At 45.2% G+C, this 19,997-nt stretch overlaps 1 protein-coding gene across 1 annotated transcript in view; it reads left to right on the forward strand.

Annotated features, from left to right (window-relative positions):
• TSPAN18 (tetraspanin 18) overlaps window positions 1-16,549 on the forward strand; it is a 224,330-nt gene extending 207,781 nt beyond the window's left edge. The window contains exons 8-10 of the mRNA XM_073604166.1: window positions 164-334; window positions 2,824-2,907; window positions 8,163-16,549. Of these exons, the coding sequence (XP_073460267.1) occupies window positions 164-334; window positions 2,824-2,907; window positions 8,163-8,210 (303 nt within the window). The 3' untranslated portion in view covers window positions 8,211-16,549. The remainder of the gene's footprint in view (window positions 1-163; window positions 335-2,823; window positions 2,908-8,162) is intronic.
• Window positions 16,550-19,997: the final 3,448 nt, after the last annotated feature.

Genomic DNA, 19,997 nt, shown 5'->3' on the forward strand with positions numbered 1-19,997 from the left:
GAGTAAAGTTCTTCTTCAACTGCAGCCAGGCGAGTAAAGGAGGGATTCTAAATGGCTGCTCTGGGTACTCCATTTTGCACTTATTGAATAAGCCTGTGTATACATTGGTCGCGCTCTTCTGTCTTTTTCACTGACCCCCTCCTCTGTTTCCCTTCTCTTACAGTTTGAATGCTGTGGCGTGAATGGCCCTGAAGATTTCGGGGAAACCTTGCACTTTAGGGCCCACTCTTACAACGCGGTGCCCGAAGCTTGCTGCAGGAGGAACGTGCTAAGAAGAGAGGCGGAGATCCTGAGCAAGGCAGAGTGCATGTCGAGTATCGACCTTAACAGACAGGTAAAGACCCTTCACAATGATAAAATATACCTGCCTCCTATGGATAAAGACCAAATCTATTTAATGGGCTGCACCGAATAAAACTAACCTGTGTATTGGCAAGCAATGTCAGCAGGCATGCATGAGGTGCTGTGTACCTCATGCTATTATAGATCAGGGGTAGGCAGCCTGGGGCCCTCCAGCTGTTGCAGAACTACAAGTCCCATCATGCCTCTGGGAGTAATTGTAACTGCCAACCTTGCAATGCCTCATGGGAAATGTAGTTCCACAACAGCTGGAGGGCCCCAGGTTGCCTACCCCTGCTATAGATAGACTGAGCATTATTCAGATCAGGGGTCTCCAAACTTTCTGAACAAAGGGTCAGTTTACTGTCCTTCAGACTTTAGGGGGGCAGACTGTTCCCAGTGGGAGTAAAAAATGCCCCATCTTTGGTAGTAGCGGTAGAAATAGTTTGCCATTGTTGGTGTCAGTGGGAGGAATAGTGCCCCATCATTGGTGTCAGTGGGAGGGGTAGTGCCCCATCGTTGGTGTCAGTGGGAGAAATAGTGCACCATCGTTGGTGTCAGTGGGCGGAATAGTGGCCCATTGTTGGTGTCAGTGAAGGGAATAGTGCCCCATCATTGGTGTCAGTGGGAGGAATAGTGCCCCATCGCTGGTGTCAGTGGGAGGAATAGTACCCTATCGTTGATATCAGTGGGCAGAATAGTTTGCCATTGTTGGTGTCAGTGGGCGGAATAGTGCCCCATCGTTGGTGTCAGTGGGAGGAATAGTGCCCCATTGTTGGTGTCAGTGGGCGGAATAGTGCCCCATCGTTGGTGTCAGTGGGAGGAATAGTGCCCTATCGTTAGTGAGCAGAATAGTGCCCTATAGTTGGTGTCAGTTTGCGGAATAGTGCCCCATTGTTTGTGTCAGTGGGAAGAATAGTTCCCCATTGTTGGTGTCAGTGGGAGCAATAGTGCCCCATTGTTGGTGTCAGTGGGAGGAATAGTGCCCCATCGTTGGTGTCAGTGGGCGGAATAGTGGCCCATTGTTGGTGTCAGTGAAGGGAATAGTGCCCTATCAAGGGTGTCAGTGCCAGGAATTATGCCCCATTGTTGGTGGCAGGAACAATGCCTTAAGGGCCAGATAAAGACAGGCAAAGGGCCACATGCCGCCCCAGGGCCGCAGTTTGGAGACCACTAATTTAGATCATACAATGGCTACACTTTTTGGGTTGCTGTGTGACTGCTTCAAGCAATCACATAGCTCTCACAAATCATTATTTGTGTAATAGGGTTACTTCATATGCTCATCAGCTCCATCTGGTGGTCATAGTGTGTGATAAACGTAATCTCAAATATTTGGTCTTTTTTGCTTTATACACGTAGAGCACCCCCTAAGGAGCCTTTGGTGAATTTGTTTGCAGCACACACAGCCAGGCACATAGCATTTTCTTCTTTCTCTGACTCAGAAAACAGTCTAGGGGTTCTTTTTAGGGATTTTATTGGGAATGATGAACTTGGATAGGGGTAGGGAGCATGGTAAACCCAGAGGAACTGTAAACTGAACAACTAGAGGAAGCCTTAGTCACTGGCTGCACTGCGCAACTTGAATGTCCCACAGGATCTCTATGCTGTCGGTGACCTGTACTCCTTCCAGAGTTAAAAGCTACACACAGTCACTTTTCTTCAGCATTGGGGCTCATCTACTCACCCACAGGATCATCCCTTGTCTCCTGCTGATATCCACAAGGCTCTTCCTAGTGAGGGAGATGTAGACTCGCACCACCATAGGTGAGCTGGACTCCAGACCCCACTTGATCCTTGGACAAGCTTAGCTGTGACCCTAGTGCCCTCCTTAAGGCATTCTCTAGGATCCTGCACCAGAGGTCTCCTCCTGCAGGACTGGACCCAGGAACACAGCGCTGACTGCCCGGACATCAGGCTATTTATGCCCCCCTCCCCACCTTCTGGGCACATCTTCCCAGGGATTGGCTGTAGTTCCATAAATATTCAGACTGCCTGTTCTGCCCTCCCACCCACTATACTTCTAGAAAGGGGGAAGTAACAGAACAGCAGCCTGTGAGACACTGAGCAGCCCTAGATAATCAACTCCTGCTCCACTGCTTACAGTGGAGCCAACTAAAATTACATAGCAGCCCGCTCCAAACTAGGAGGGTGCTACATATAGTTTAAAAAAAAAAATAAACCATTGACCTCCAAAAGAAAGCTCTACCTGTCTCAAAAATATTCATTTGGATAAAGTGTTGCATGATGGAGTAATTGTCAGTCAAACTATCAGATATCTGGTAATAACTAGACCATTTGCAAGAATCTGCATATTCGGTCGGTATGCTGAAGAAGGTGAATAACCAAAGCCAGAATAAATACGGTTCATGCTGCAACGACCCAGTTATAACCTTTCCTCATGCCAAAAAAATCTCACACAAACCAGGGATAGTTATAGTAACGTTTCTTGTACACTTTGTGATTTTTTTTTTCCCCTTCTAGGGCTGCTATTCCACAATACTCAGCACCTTGGAGCCTTATGTATACATTGCTGGAGCATTGACCATTGGAGTCCTGGCTGTTGAGGTAAGAGCTTCATAAAAACGAATACCATTTTTTAAGACCGAGTACAAGTACCAATACTTTAATACTTGCCAATACCAATTAACAACACTTTTTTTAATGTTGTGACAGTAGCACTGATGAGGTGTGGACTGCGTCAGTAGTTTTTTATTTTACAATTTTTATTTTTTTTTATTATTTTCTTACAATTTATATATATTTTTATTGTTATTATTTTTACAATACTTTCTTTTTTTTGGGGGGGTTGACAAGCATCAGTGTTTTTTTCTTTTTGTTTTGTTTTTAAAAATTATTTTTACTTTGAAATATTTATTAAAATTTGTCCTTTTTTTTTTTTTTTTAATCAACCCTGTTGGGGGGGCTTTGGTGAGATTTCAGGGGTCTAAATAGACCCCTGACATCTCCCCTTTGAGACATGGAAAGGGACTGAGGACACAGATTCCCCAGTCCCTTTCTCTGCAGCCTCAGCTGCACTAAAGATGAATGGAGAGAAGACAGAGGCTCCTCTCCATTCATAAACAGAGTTTACCCTGTTCGGTTATGAATGGACAGAGTCAGTGATCACTGACTCTGCATTCGGAAAAGGAAGGAGTCGGTAAATGACATATTTACCGGCTCCTTCCTCCGCTCTCCATCCTGACAGATCTGGGGCAGGGGGCACACGGAGGAGGGGGAGCAGAGGGGGAGGAGGAGTGGAGGAGGACTCGGAGGACGACGACGCGGAGGGGGAGCAGAGGACGACAACACAGAGGAGGACGGCACTGAGGGGGAGCAGAGGAGGACGACATGGAGGGGGAGCGGAGGAGGACGACACGGAGGGGGAGCGGAGGACGAAGACACGGAGGGGGAGCGGAGGAGGACACAGAGGAGGACGACACGAAGGGGGAGTAGAGGAGGACGACGCGGAAGGGGAGTGGAGGAGGATGCAATGGAGGACAAGGAGGGGGAGCGGAGGAGGACAACGCGGAGGGGACGAAATGGAGGGGGAGGATGCAGAGGAGGATACAGAGGAGAACGACACGGAGGGGGAGCGGAGGAGGAGGACACAGAGGAAGGCGACGTGGAGGAGGACACAGGAGGACGACACGGAGGGGGAGCGGAGGAGAACGACATGGAGGAGGACACAAAGGAGGACGACGCGGAGGAGGACACAGAGGAGGACACAGAGGAGGACACAGAGGAGGACGACGACGCGGAGGAGGACGACGCGGAGGAGGACACAGAGGAGGACGACGTGGAGGGGGAGCGGAGGAGGACAACGTGGAGGAGGACACAGAAGAGGATGACGTGGAGGGGGAGCGGAGGAGGACAACGTGGAGGAGGACACAGAGGAGGACAACGTGGAGGGGGAGCGGAGGAGGACAACGCAGAGGGCGACAACGACGAGGAGGACAACGCAGAGGGAAAGCGGAGGAGGACAACGCAGAGGGAAAGCGGAGGAGGACAACGCAGAGGGAAAGCGGAGGAGGACGCCGTGGAGGGGGAGCTGAGGAGGAGGACAACGTGGAGGGGGGAACTGAGGACAAGTGCAAATGCTCAGTATTGGATCCCATACTAGAATTGGTATCGGTGCAACCCTAATAAAAGCAGTCTGAAGAAATGTCTCTGATGTTGACATGCAGATTGCAACAATGGACAAAATTCTGTATTGTATTTGCATAAAGAAAGAAAAAAAATTAAAAAAAAACACTAAGCAGTGTCACAACTTGCTGTGACTGCTTCTGGCCACTAGGAGGCACTGCAGCTGTTCCTAATTATTTGCAAAATATAAGTCTTTTTAGGGCACTCTTTCAAGTCAAATGATATCAATAAGCTTATTGAACAAAGCAAAGAGCACTATGCCGCAGCCATCAATATGCAATCAGCGTTTTTGTTCCAACTGATGTAGGGGGAAATGCGGTTGCTGTGGTAACTGCCCCTCGCCTCCTTCATCATTGCTCTTTCCATATTCCAGCGAGTATTATCAATGGACAATGGACTGCCAAGACTATCTAAGATACTGTGGTTATGTATTTTTTTTTTTTTTATAAATCTTAAATTTTGTTTGTAAAGGAATATTTAGAAACACTAAGGCCTCATGCACACAGGGCACTAAGCTGCAAAGCCGGTATGGACGCCAGGCTGTAAAAACGCACTTTTATAGGCGTTCTGCATTGGAGTTGATGTGCGTTTAGCAGCGCTTCTCTGCCCTCTTCTATTTTCCACTCCCAAATCCAATTACTAAAGCTTAAAACCGCTTGATGCGGCCTAACGCTGTTTAAACGCATTTAGCCACGTCAGGCATCTTTACAGCTGTAACGCTGCTACTCCAGAACGCCTGTGCCACTTACAGCTCCCATAAGCCTAGGTGTGCATGGACACATAGAACAACATGGAGAGGCATTTTTAAGCTGTAAAAAAAAAAAAAAAAAAAGTCTGTCGCTGGTAAAAGTGGTAGGAAACCCATCCTGTGTGCATGAGGCCTAAGGGGGAGATTTATTAAAACTGGAGCACTCAGAATCTGGTACAGCTCTGCATGGTAGCCAATCAGCTTCTAAATCCAGCTTGTTCAATTAAACTCTGACAAGAAAAAAAAAATGGAAGCTCATTGGTTTCTATGCAGAGCTGCACCAGGTTTTGTGTGCATCGGTTTAAGTGAATCTCCCTCTTAGAATCACACATATGCTATATTACCAGAAGTATTGGTACGCCTGCCTTTACACGCACATGAACTTTAATGCCATCCCAGTCTTAGTCCGTAGGGTTCAATATTGAGTTGGCCCACCCTTTGCAGCTATAACAGCTTCAACTCTTCTGGGAAGGCTGTCCACAAGGTTTAGGAGTGTGTCTATGGGAATGTTTGATCATTCTTCCATTTCTGAGGTCAGGCACTGATGGTTGGATGAGAAGGCCTGGCTCCCAGTCTCCACTCTAATTTATCCCAAAGGTGTTCTATCGGGTTGATGTCAGGACTCTGTGCAGGCCAGTCAAGTTCCTCCACCCCAAACTCGCTCATCCATGTCTTTATGGACCTTGCTTTTTGCACTGGTGCGCAGTCATGTTGGAACAGGAAGGGGCCTTCCCCAAACTGTTCCCACAAAGTTAGGAGCATGAAATTGTCCAAAATGTCTTGGTATGATGACGCCTTAAGAGTTCCCTTCACTGGAACTAAGGGGCCAAGCCCAACCCCTGAAAAACAACCCCACACCATGATCCCCCCTCCACCAAATGATTTGGACCAGTGCACAAAGCAAGGTCCATAAAGACATGGATAGGTGAGTTTGGGGTGGAGGAACTGGACTGGTCTGCACAGAGTCCTGACCTCCACCCGATAGAACACCTTTGGGGTGAATTAGAGCAGAGACTGCGAGCCAGGCCTTCTCGTCCAACATCAGTGCCTGACCTCACAAGTGTTACATATTAGAGACATACTGTACATCATATTGACTCTATAAGAACTGATTTGCACAGTGAGATGAGGGGGTTCAGGCTCCATGCGTTTTCTAGATATTCAATCTGCTGCTTCAGGAGATAAGGGAGAACAAATAATTACAGTATAACAAAACCACTCTTGTTTACATCTGGTAGCGAGATAACTGGCAAATAAAATATCTAAAATTATGATCCTGAAGGGTTAGATGCTTTAGGGTCATTTAAAAAAAAAAAAAGTTAGACAAATGTGACAAGCAATCACCCAGTCTTGACAAATTCTGACCATATATTGCTTAAAACGGGAGTTTCCTATGATTGGTGGCTCCATCTAGTGGCCATAGTGCGGTATTTTCCTGATTGAGGTATTTCAACAAAAATACTCCACTGTGGTCACTGGATGGAGCTAAAGATAATAGGAAATCACTGTATTAAGCTACATACTTTTAGAATTTGTCACAACTGGCACAAATGGTTGTCACATTTCAAAGAATAAAGAAATATAAACCCCTCTAAGTGTTTAACTCATGGTGAATCTGTGGCAATAGACAATATTAGCAGCCATTAAAACAGGATCAAGAAGTACCTAGATCCCCAGTGTAAAGTGAGCAGAACCTGGGTAAAATTCCATAAGTGTGAATGCCCATAGGAGTGGTGTATACCAGGGGGTCTCCAAACTTTTTAGTATGGGCGCTGCACTGTATATTTTACAATAATAAGCCTGGGTTCACACAGGAGCGGTGGGGGAAACCGCATTCTTTGCAGTGCAATTTGAGCCCATTCATTTTGTATGGGATCAAATCGCACCGCACAGGTATCGGTGCATTTGCACGAGTGCAAAGACTCATGCAAATGCTCAGTATCAGTGCAAACCCTACCTTGTAGCATGTCAGGTGTGTCCCACAAGCCATAGTTTGGAGACCGATGGTGCATATGGTTGTTTGTGTTTTGATTCTACCATGCATTTATTAAAGGATGTTTGAAGGATATGGCAGACAGTGCTCGATTTTGTAACTGGATCACTATAAAGGCTTGTGCCGATGACGTGCATGAGAAGCTGCTGAGATGATTCAGAATTCAGTGAGAGGTGACATCGACCTGCGGTTGGCCTCCCACAAACATATGCATTTTGCTTTCCCATAAACTTGAGTGGGAGTGCAAAACCCATCTGACTTTAACAAAAACTCATTAAAACAAGCCCTTTTCTAGTTGTCGCCACAACAAATGTCTCATTTGAAGATTTCATCTCTATACCTGATCTGGTGACGACTCAAAATTTTGGATTATCCCTCACTTAGAGTCCTGTGTAGTGGTCACCTAGTGCCCGACCTCACAAATGCTCTTTTTGAATGGGCACAAATTCCTACAGGCACACTCCATATTCTTGTGGAAGGTCTTCCCAGAAGATTGGAGGCCATTATAGCCGCAAAGCTCTAAATCAGGGATATGCAATTAGCGGACCTCTGTTGCGAAAACTAACAAGTTCCATCATGCCCCTGCCTTTGGGTGTCATGCTTGTGGCTGTCAGAATCTTGCTATGCCTCATGGGACTCGTAGTTCTGCAACAGCTGGAGGTCCACTAATTGCATATCCCTGCTCTAGATGAATGGCCATGGTTTTGGAATGGAACATCCACGTGACCATATGATTGCTCATGATATTGGAATGGGATGTTCACCACAGGTGTGATGGCCAGGTGTCCACATGATTGCTCATGATACTGGAATGGGATGTCCACCATAGGGGTGATGGCCAGGTGTCCAGAAGACTTTGGTCATGGTATACTTCGCAATCTGCTCTGTACATTTTTTTTTTTTAAAGCTAACCTTACTTTGTGTTCCCATTCACAGCTCTTCGCCATGATATTCGCCATGTGTTTGTTTCGAGGCATCCAGTAGAGTGAGGATTTCTGCAGACAGACTGCGTGGCAAACTGGGAGGGTCGCCCAACTCCCCTCCCCCCATTCCATCAAGACCACCATCTTGCTTCAAAGCCTCCACTGCCGGAGACCCTTGCATTAGCATTGGGTCCTCCAACCGTGACAGTGTTACTGTGAACACTCAAAATTAAGAAAGGACTCCTCGATTTACCAGCCTTCAGTCTCCGGCTTGAGGAGACTGCATCATGACTCCATCACCCTGCGGAAATATTGCAGACTAAGCATCGTCTGTTCAGCACCACAATTCAAATTTTGTAAATATTAGACTGGACCTAACCGACCGCCAACACTGGACCAAGCTGCCGGGTCTTTGGGCTTAAGAATTGTCACTAGAGAGTGACAGAGGAGTTCAGGGTAGTAATACGCACTGTATTTTTTTCCAATTTACCAACAGAAACCGTCAGTTCCTATGTCTGTATCGTGTCTAAGAACTAAATAGAATGATTTTTTTTTCATGTTATTCTTTTAGGTTTTTGCTTTACGGAAATGATTGTATTGTAGCACAAATGCCATACTGCTCCTGTAGGTCGATGGTAGTTAATGATTCTGAGAGTCTGCAACTTAAAGGAGAACTTTAGGCAAATGGGCAAAATACACAAGATGGCAAGTGATTTGTAATTCTGCTCAACCAGGGGCCACCATTGGTAATCATGGGGGGGGCTCTGTACAGCTTATCTGACCCACTTCCCCCCACTGCTAATTTCCCAGCCACCACACTCTACTCACCTGCCCCTCTCCTGGCCACTACTCTGTTCTAGACACTTCTTTCCCCAAAAAACATAGGGGTATATATATATATATATATATATATATATATATATATATATATACACACACACACACACACACACACACACACACACACACACATACAGAGCTATTCATCCATTTGGGGTCAGCCCCGTCCATGCTGACCCATTGGGGCCTGGTACGGGATTACTTCCTGTACCCCCACCCTATCAGCATCTCCTTTGTTCAGTCATTCCTGTATTTTAGACACCACATAGCACAAGCCAGACAGGTGACACCAGTATTTCCTGGTTCAGTATTGAAGCTACCGGTATCCAGGGCTGGTGCTACCACTAGGCAAATGCCCAGGGCGCACTGCTGCCTAGGGCGCCTGGCCACTGGTGTTTCTACTATCTTCTCTCTGCAGCAAACAACTAAGTCTCAGCATCAGCAGGCAGCCGCTGTGCCTCTGACAGAGAGCAGAGTGGCAGAGGACTGCGTCTGTGCCCTGACTCCCGAACAAATGGCAGCAAGCATACATTGATTGATGGGCGCTGGTGAGGCTGCATTTGATGGGCGCCGGTGAGGCTGCATTTGATGGGCGCCGGTGAGGCTGCATTTGATGGGCGCCGGTGAGGCTGCATTTGATGGGCGCTGGTGAGGGATATACATGGTCAGGGCAAAGGGGCTGGAGTCAGGGGTGGAGCTGGAGGGGGGCAAAATCAGGTTTCGCTCAGGGTGTCAAAAATCCTTGCACCAGCCCTGCCAGTATCACCTCTGTGCCTTCAGCCCGCTCAATATCCAATGAATGAACAGTGTTGCATTGCTAAATCATTGTCCAATGATCATACTTGTGACAAAGGAAGCAGTAAAGCTGAACCAGGAAATGTGTAACAGCCGTATGTGGATCATAAAAATAGCAGAACAGAATTGCAAACTGTGTAGCACTTAACATTCTTAAGCAAATGACACACCAAGCATTCATTAACTATTCTTGGCAGCACCCTGGGATTCCTAATGGACTCTTCCTTGCCCAACCTTTCCCCATCCAGGCAGCTTCACAAGTCCTAGCTGAAAGAACTCGTGTAAATTACCTATGCTGGCCTCAGCTCACGTTGACTTCCCACCACTATGTAGGTGAGATGTAAACAACCAAAAGGGTTCCATTCAGAGCACATTAAAGTGGTGAGACATATACAAAATGAACATCCTTATCATTTAACTATAAAATTCAAGAGCGTTCTTTATTCATGTATGGCTAAAGAATAGAATCCCTTTTAATCGGGGGGGGTCTTTCTAAGCAAAAGGCCAGTTTAGACTGCTTAGACTTTAGGGAAGGCTGTACTGTGCCCAGTGGGAGCAAACAATGCCCCATTGTCGGTATTAGGGGGAGAAAAAGCATCCCGCCGTCGGTATTGGGGGGAGGGGGGAAGCGCCCCGCCGCCGGTATTGGGGGGAGAAAAAGCGCCCCGACGCCGGTATTGGGGGAGAAAACGCGCCCCGGTGCTGGGGGGAGAAAAACGCGCCCCGGTGTCAGAGGGAGAAGCAGCGCCCCGCTGTCGGTGTCGGGGGGAGAAGCAGCGCCCCGCCGTCGGGGGAAGAAGCAGCTCCCCGGTGTTGGGGGGGGGGGGGGGGGAGTGCCCCGGGGTCGGTGGGAGCAATAGGGCACCGTCTTCGGGGTTGGCAGGAGGAATAACTTAAAGAGGAATTGCAGTCTGCTCACATAATTTGTAATAAAAACATCTCTGCCATTCTGAAGCTTCCCTCCAACCACTTTGCATATTATTTTATATATACTGTGATTCTGTACTTGCCAAATATGCTGCAGAAATCTCCCACCACTGAGTCTGGCTGCAACCATTTTAACTGTGGGCAGCTGAAGCTGCTGCCTGTTCACTTCCTGGATTTACACAGAGGCACACCACCTCCAGCTCAGCAGCTCTCATTGGCCCTCTTTTGACTCATCCCCCCTCCCTTCCTGGCAATCTCTCAGGAGAGTGAGTGAGAGAGCTGCACATGATGTCATAAGCCTAGGCTAATGACCAGACGAGAAACAGGAAGTGGGCTGTATAAGGGATTTACTGGCAGAAAAAAATGTTTTACTATCCAAAGTTAAAACAACAAGGGCAGATTTGTAGATATATAAAGATGAAAAAAAATTACTGGAGTTCCGCTTTAAGGGCTGGATAGGGATCAGCAAAGGGCTGCAGTTTGGAGACCGCTGCTTTGCTTTTCTCATGCAGAAGCTTAATTAGCAACGAATCAGATGCTGGGTTTTATTCTACAATCTCCCCCTCACCAGCGTTCGTCCATATTGACTAACAAATGTTCATTAATAGAGGAGCCATGTCAGTAGAGACTCCACAATTCTAACATTTCAAAATGCATATTGTACCAATTTTCAGTTCTTCAAAAAAAAAAAAGGATTAAAAAATAAAATAAAGAAAATACAATGGAGGACCATACGCCTTTAGCACGGTATACACTGCCTTTTTTGCTAATGTTTTGGTACCTCCTACTTAGGGCCAAGTTTGCCCGTTTCAGCAACCAGAAAGCCAAATCGTCACCAATCCCAAAAGTTGGCGAGACCAAAAGTGTAATCAATCACCACCAATCGGAGCACAACGGACACACCCAGAGCATGTAGAACAGGGGTAGGCAACCTTTTGAGCACAGTGTGCCGAAAAATGTTTTCAAAGAAATTGAGCGTGCCATTTTATAACAAAAAAATGTCAACTTCACACTCTCAATCATGAAAATTATTTTTTATAAAGTAAATGCTGTAAACTACTTTAGTAGTGAGAAATTAACATCCTGCACTCTCACGTCTCAGATCAGCCCCAATTCATACACCTCAGATCACTATACCCCCTGCTCATCTGCCCCAATGTACCCCTTTTCTCATCTGCCCCACCTCTGTACCTCCCTGCACATCTGCTCCAACGCCGTACCCCCATGCTCTTCTGTCTCACCGCTGAACCATCTTCTCATCTGTCCTAACACTGAACTTATCTGTCCCACCACTGTAACCCCCTGCTCATGTGTTCCACCGATGTACCTCCTTTCTCCTCTGCACATCTGCCCAACCACTGTACCCCCCTTGCTCATCTTTTCCACCGCTGAACCCCATTCTCATCCCCCCCACCACTGTACCTCCCTATCCCCATCTCTTCTGTCTCACTACTGAATCACCTTCTCATCTGTTCTAACACTGAACCCATCTGCTCATCTTCTCCACCACTGTAACCTGCTTTCTCATCTTCCCCACCAATGTACCTCCTGCACATCTGTCTCACCTCTGTACCCCTCTGCTCATCTGTCCCACCAATACACCTCCTTTCACATCTACTCCCCTGCTCTTCTGTCCCCTCTCTGAACCCCTCCTGCTCATTTTCCCCACCGCTGTACCCTCTTCTCAGCTATGATATGCAGAATGGTGAAAGGAAGCAGAGATGAGATACCATCTACATGTCCTGGCACACTCATCCCCGCTGATCTGCCTCTTGCATCCAGCCCATGTGCTTGTATGGCATGTATGGGGTGTATGTGATGTATGGGATATCACATACCAGCATTTGGAATGGATGCGCAATGATGAGCTCGGGTCAGGGGCATTTTCTGAAAGCAGTGGGCCTGTGTGCAGGATCATAAGTTTGGCCCTCGCAGCTGAGAAAAAGTGGTTAGGTGTGATTTTCATTGCGCTGAATCCTGGCTGTGACTTAAAGGGACACAGAGTGCCGGGGTTCAGTAGTAAGTGACACAAAGGTTCAGGAATAATTTCAATAAAGTTCCCAGAATCTCAACAGTAATTCCACAAACTGTCACCTGATTGGGGTTTTCTCAATCACAGTGAAATCCGTTCTTTCTGGGATTGGTAGTGGCAACCAAGGGAGTCATCTTCCTCCAGATGGTGGCTGGGGCTAGCAGGGCTGTGATTGGCTTTAGCAGTGGCCAATGACAGTCCTCCTCCTCTTGTAAACAGGTACCGCCTCCCCCAATGTATTACTGACACTTCCCTGCGCTGCTCTGCTGATGGGGAGGGAGTCGAGTGCCGGCAAAAGAGGCTTCGCGTGCCGGAGGGTTGCCTACCCCTGATGTAGAAGAACAAGGAAACAGGATACGAAAAGCAAACTGTTTAAAGATTGAAACAAAGTATTCAACTTTATAAAGATTTCACTGCACACTGCGAGTCCCACTGCCAGGGCAGTTAGAATCCCCCCACGCCCCCCCCAGAGTTGATCTTTCATGAAATGAAAAGATGTCCTTATATAGGATAATGTCAAAGTGCCAAAAAATCCAACCAAGTGCTTCAATAAATGTCACAATTTAAATATACGCCATACATCTCTCTGATGTACTTTATTGAAATTTTGCACTTGACATATGGGAGATTTATGAACTATATTGTGATATTTATTGAAGCACTTTTGAAAATTATTGGATTTGATTTTTTTTTTTTTTTTTTTTTTTTGACATTTATACCATATAAGTTTTAGCATTTCATTGATGTATTCTAGAACACAGAACTTTTTATTTTAATATCACGCTTGCAGCAAAAGTGTAAAAATCTTATAATAAAATTAAAGTGCATGTACACCCAGAACTGGCAACTAAGGGAACTTTCCCTTACTTTGGAGGGATTTCCTCTTACTTTCTGTTATTGCTACAGAACAGGAAGTGAAGGAAAATCCTCAGATGACAAGGTTTTTGCTTTAAATACACTTTAAGGTCTCCTGTATAGCAGGGTCTTTCTGTCCACACCTTGGCAAATATTCTAAGACAATATGCTACTGTCCCTTTGAAACAAAACTATTAAATGAAATCACTGACCATCATGTTCAGTCAAGACAGAAACGTGAGCTGTAAATACAAGTATAGTATTAAATTTTTCCTCTTTTTTTACATTTTTTTTTTTTTGCATTTGTGATTTATATTAGTCCACAGGCACAAGTGCAATTTTATTTAATTTAACCTAACTTTATATTCGACACAACCTTTGCGGCCTTCTCTATATTGCTACATTATGGCCAACTTTGCACTAAATTATTGTCGAAAAATTGTTATAATCTTTGTATTCATTATACCACCTACTGGTAGGTCTTTAGTACTGCGATCTAAGAAAACTGGGTATAATGCCACTTAACGGGATTAATGTGTCATTCAATAAAAAAAGGTAATAAAAAAAAGGTTCTTAAAACTTAATATGAATGATCAGAGGATAGGTCCTCTTAAAGGCTGCCTCCATTTCTGCGTATGAATTTTGTTTTAAAAGGAGATTGACAAGGGAGGCCTACAGGATGACGGGGTTTAAAGTCTTGGTGCTTATCTGGAGTAGGGCTCTCCCTACCAACAGCATATTAAAATTAAAAAGATCTCCTCACCTTAAATTAGCCCAATGGGGCACCACACCGAATACTCAACCCTTCCAACTTTTGACACCTTAGGGCCCATTCACACTATGTGGCATTGTGGCCCCCAACACTTAACCCTTTCAGCTCCTGATCCCTTAAGGCCCATTCACACTATCACATTGTGAGCCCCAACACTTAACTCTTTCAGCTCTTGATCCCTTAGGGCCCCCATTCACACTATGGCATTGTGGCCCCCAACACTTAACCCTTTCAGCTCCTGATCCCTTCAGGCCCATTCACACTATCACATTGTGAGCCCAACACTTAACCCTTTCAGCTCCTGATCCCTTAGGGCCCATTCAAACTATCGCATTGTGACCACCCAACACTTAACCCTTTCAGCTCCTGATCCCTTAGAGCCCATTCACACTATCGTGCTGCAGGCCCCAACACTTAAAGTTATTGTAAAGTCTTGTTTTTTTTTTTTTAAATAACAAACATGTTATACTTACCTGCTCTGTGCAATTGGATTTGCACAGAGCAGCCTGGATCCTCCTCTTCTCGGGTCCCTCTTTGGTGCTCCTGGCCCCTCCCTCCTGTCGAGTGCCCCCACAGCAAGCAGCTTGCTACAGGGGGCACCCGAGCTGAGGCTCCGTGTATCCATTCAGACACGGAGCTGTCATTCGGCCCGCCCCCTCTCTCCTGATTCGCTAACTGACATAGAATTCATCAAGATAAAAAAAAAAACCTTCTGCCTTTACAACCTCTTTAACCCTTTCAGCTCCTGATCCCTTAGGGCCCATTCACACTTTCGCATTGCAGCTCCCACCACTTTATCCTTTCAAACTCCTGATCTCTTCAGGCCCATTCACACTGAAGAATTGTGGCCCCCAACACGTAACATAGGCCCTCACATGAACCCATTATATGTCATTGCCCCCCCCCAAGACTTAACTCTTTAACACAAACTCTAACCCTTAAAGTTGTATTATTCACATGCTATCCTCCCACTCAACACTTATTGAGGACCTAGCAGGGATTTTACAAGTCTAAGCCCAAAACTTAGGCTTTGATCTAGGCTTGTGAGATACAATAAAAAAGGAAGGCAATCCTTGATTTACCCTCACTCAGACTACATATAGTAACATAGTGAAAGGATGCGGCAGCAGGATCTGGAGGGGGGCGTAGTTGGCTGACCAGTGTTCAAACATCCCAGAACCAAGAGGCATATTTATAGAGCTGTGAATCTGACATTCAGCAAACATACTCTGCAGGAGAATGGTTCCGGTTTATGCATTTTAAATCCCAGGGATTGGTTCTCCACCAGTGAATGTTCGGTGAAAGTCAACAGTCATTGCTTTATAAATGGGCCCCCCAAAAAAGTATAGGACTGCATCATCTGGGGGTCAGGATCTCAGTGGAGGGGGTAAGTGCAAACTTTGGATGATGCCCTAACAAAAATGGTGCAGTCCTTTGGGGGTGGGGGAAGAAGAGCTGAAGGTGCTGTCAGGGGAAGTACTGTGATGACAAATATGTAGAAGTACATTTCTTGGCATGCATGCATTTAACACCATCTGATCCCTAAAGTGATGCTATACAAAGTAATCTGTGATCCCAACTTAAACTTTACCCTGGCCATTGCCAAGCTGATAGTCATCTGATTGCTATTCTGCCCCCCACCCCCAATAGTTGAATTGTTTATTTGTTAAATCGGAAAGGGGGGGGGGCAGCCCCAATGATAAGCAAACAGGCCACCCCCAACACATAAAGTGGTGGTAAACTTTAAATTGTAAAGCAATCCATTGCAGACCTGAAAAGAAAACCCACAAGCTGCCTTTTGTGCTTAGGATTTCTGAACTCTGTACTATAACTGTGAATATTGTTCTATATACTATTCCCAATCCCCCCACCACCCAACAGACACAATAGTGTGGGATTTCTCATTGATGAGTACCTTGTCCAGCAGCGCCATCTAGTGGACACTTCATTAGCTGCGTCTCTACCAGAAGAATCTGGATACATTGAAAGGCTGAAAATGTTAATTTTGTAACTGTAAAATGTTTATAGGTAAAGCTACACTGTCCTGTGAAGACTTGCTACTTTTTTTCTCTCTTTTGGCAATAGGTGAACAGGACATTTGAGCACTTCTTATTTGTGTAAAAAACAAAATAAAAAGAGAATAAAAAAATGAAATAAAATTGTGAAAGTGAAGTAATAACTCGGTCTGGTGTCTGATTCTATTATTTAAAGGGGGATTTAACTTTTTTAAATTTATTTTTTTCAGAATCACACTTACCTCGGTGGATGCAGCACTGGTTCGAGCGATCGAACACAGCGGATCGCTTGGTTTTCAGAGCTCCATGAGCAGAGAGCTGTAAACTGTCAGTCACAGCTCTCTGCTCTTCCCCCTCCTCGCTCACTGGAGCGCTGGGCTGTGGAGGGGGCAGCCAGCTCAGTCTCAGCGGCTCCATCAGAGGCTGAGCCAGGTGTTGTCAGTCCGGGGAACTGGTGGATCCAGACTTTGTCGGGATGGCGTGGTGCCTGGACTGACATCCGTGATGTCAGCAGAGAGTGGACTTCAGCCCGCTCTCTGCTGAAACCGGGTCACAGGAGTGCAAAAGGAGCTGTGACCCATAGGAGGAGTATAGCCAAACGAGCTTGGCTCTCCTTTAACTTTCTTCCTTTTTCTTCTAATTCACACGCTACTGTGTATTAGCAGGTAAGATTCCTTTGGGGAAGTTTTTCCTCTTTTTCCCCTTGATGACCTCCATTGGTGGATCTGGGGACTAAATACTCCTCTGGCGGAGCCAACAGTGAACTAGGGTCTCAATTACCCCTCTTGCGGCCAACATGAGTACCTCGCCCCACATCCATCTGGTGTGTCTTTTCCTCTCTGCTTGTACATTGATATTATTTTAACTTCTCCGGTTCTTCTCCCTCTGTCTGCTGCCTCTGCTGGGTCTTCTCCACTGTCTTCTCGCTTTATTGGATCACTGGACGGACCTCACCTCTAACATAAGCTTCTGTTTGGATGATTTATTCACTTCTATAGTGCAAAGTGGTGTTATAATTAATACTATAACATCGTGCTACGGGCAGTGACATCACAAGGGGACGGGGCCTCCAGATGACGCCACCCAGTGTCTAAACTGCTGGCAACAAAAGTGGGTACACCCCTAAGTGAAAATGTCCAAATTGGGCCCAAAGTGTCAATTTTGTATGGCCACCATTATTTTCCAGCACTGCCTTAACCCTCTTGGGCATGGAGGTCACCAAAGCTTCATAGGTTGCCACTGGAGTCCTCTTCCCCTCCTCCATGACGACATCACGGAGCTGGTGGATGTTAGAGACCTTGCGCTCCTCCACCTTCTGTTTGAGGATGTCCCACAGATGATCAATAGGGTTTATGTCTGGAGACATGCTTGGCCAGTCCATAACCTTTACCCTTAGCTTCTTTAGCAAGGCAGTGGATGTCTTGGAGGTGTGTTTGGGGTCGTTATGTTGTAATACTGCCCTGTGGCCCAGTCTCCGAAGGGAGGGGATCATGCTCTGCTTCAGTATGTCACAGTACATGTTGGCATTCATGGTTCCCTCAATGATCTGTATCTCCCCAGTGCCGGCAGCACTCATGCAGCCCCAGACCATGACACTCCCACCACCATGCTTGACTGTAGGCAAGACACACTTGTCTTTGTACTCCTCACCTGGTTGCCGCCACACACGCTTCACACCATCTAAACAAATTAAGTTTATCTTAAAGTACTGACTTTTGTTGCCAGCGGTTTAGACATTAATGGCTGTGTGTTGCGTTATTTTGAGGGGACAGCAAATTTACACTGTTATACAAGCTGTACACTCACTACTTTACATTGTAGCAAAGTGTCATTTCTTCAGTGTTGTCACATGAAAAGATAGAAGAAAATAGTTACAAAAACATGAGGGGTGTACTCACTTTTGTGGGATACTGTATATACAGTGCCTTGCAAAAGTTTTCACCCCCTTGGCTTTTTACCTATTTCGTTGCATTAGAAAATAAACGGGAACATTTTTGCGCTACTAATATCCAACAGCTGCTAGCATCAGCAATAAGACTAATTGCAATAGAATGAAAAAAGAGAAAGATGCAGCGTTAAGAAACAAATGTACCCTAGATGAGTGTCCAGGGGAAAAAAGGCAAAACAGTGACGTGCTGTGTATAGTATACCTGAAAGTAAAACAGTGATAATCTAAACCAAAGCATTATACCACAGTGCTGTGCTAAACACAAACATTCGAGAAAAATCCTGATGGTGAAACATTCCGAATAATATATACACCAAAAACATTAATGGTGTGTGCTAGCCTATACGGCCCAGTAAAGTCACATATAAATGACCTATGAAAAAGTATAAGAAAATAACAACATAAAAGTCACTGAAAATGCATTAAAGTTCAAAAAATCTTGTTCAATCCCATAAACATGATCGCAGGGTATTGAAATGCATAAGATGTATTAAAGCTGAATCAGGCAGAGTGATATTTGCACACGGCACCCAGGGATGAGCCTCCAACACCAGGGGAAAGGATGGGCATTCTTACCCTGAGCTGTGCCAGCGGCGGTGGGTCAAAACGAGCATGGGCAGCATTCAGGAATTCAATCACCGACACAAACTCCTACGATTGGACCAAAATGTGCCTGTATCTGCGTTCATCAGACCAGGGGTAGCATGAAGCTCTGGACTTCAATGACGGTGTTCTTAGTATATATGTTAGGCACGTAAACAAGGTTAAAAATGTAGTAGTAAAAATACAGTTTATTCGATTCAAATGTTAAAAAACACAATTAGTATATATGTTACTCTTTACATCCGAGAAGTAGCAGGGATCATGAAAAAGAAAGAAGGCCTCCACATAGTGCAGATGAATCCAATGTTTAAAATTTAATGGATTAAAAAAAAAAAAAAAAAACACTATATTATATATATATATATATATATATATATATATATATATATATATATATATTACAAACATCGCTTCTGATGCGTACAGACGGTGATCACAAAGTAGATAAAAGGTAGCGTGGTATGCAAAATTTGAGCAGGCTATGTACCCGACACGTTTCGTACAAATGTACTTCAACTGGGGACATTACAACTTTGAGATTAGAAAACCGTATGCAGGAAATATAACAGCAATGAGGCCATGTTTCCCTCTACTGTCCTTCCAATGATAATAATAAAGGATAATTATTATCCATTATTATTAGGGACTCATTAATGACAGGAATTGTGCCACTGGATTGGCGCAGGGCCAATATGGTGCCTATATTTAAAAAGAGAACAAAGTCTTTACTAAGTAACTATAGACCTGTTAGTTTAACTTCTATAGTCGGGAAGATACTGGAGAGTTTAACCCTTTCGCTGCCAGAGCCGTTTTTTTTTGCACACGTTTAAAAAAAATCATTTTAGGCCTGAAGGTTACACAAAACCCCAAACATTATATATTTTCTGAAAGCAGACACTCTAGAAAATAAAACAGCGGTAGTTCCAAATTTTTTATGTCACATGATAATACCGCAAAGGTCTAGGAAACGCAATATTTCAGTAAAAAACACACTTACGTGAATTTTAGGGTGAACGAACGCAATAAATTACCCAAATTTTTGGTAAAATAATTAACTGATT

This window comes from Aquarana catesbeiana, linkage group LG11 (genome assembly GCF_042186555.1).
Source record: "Aquarana catesbeiana isolate 2022-GZ linkage group LG11, ASM4218655v1, whole genome shotgun sequence".
NCBI classification, from domain to species: Eukaryota; Metazoa; Chordata; class Amphibia; order Anura; family Ranidae; genus Aquarana; species Aquarana catesbeiana.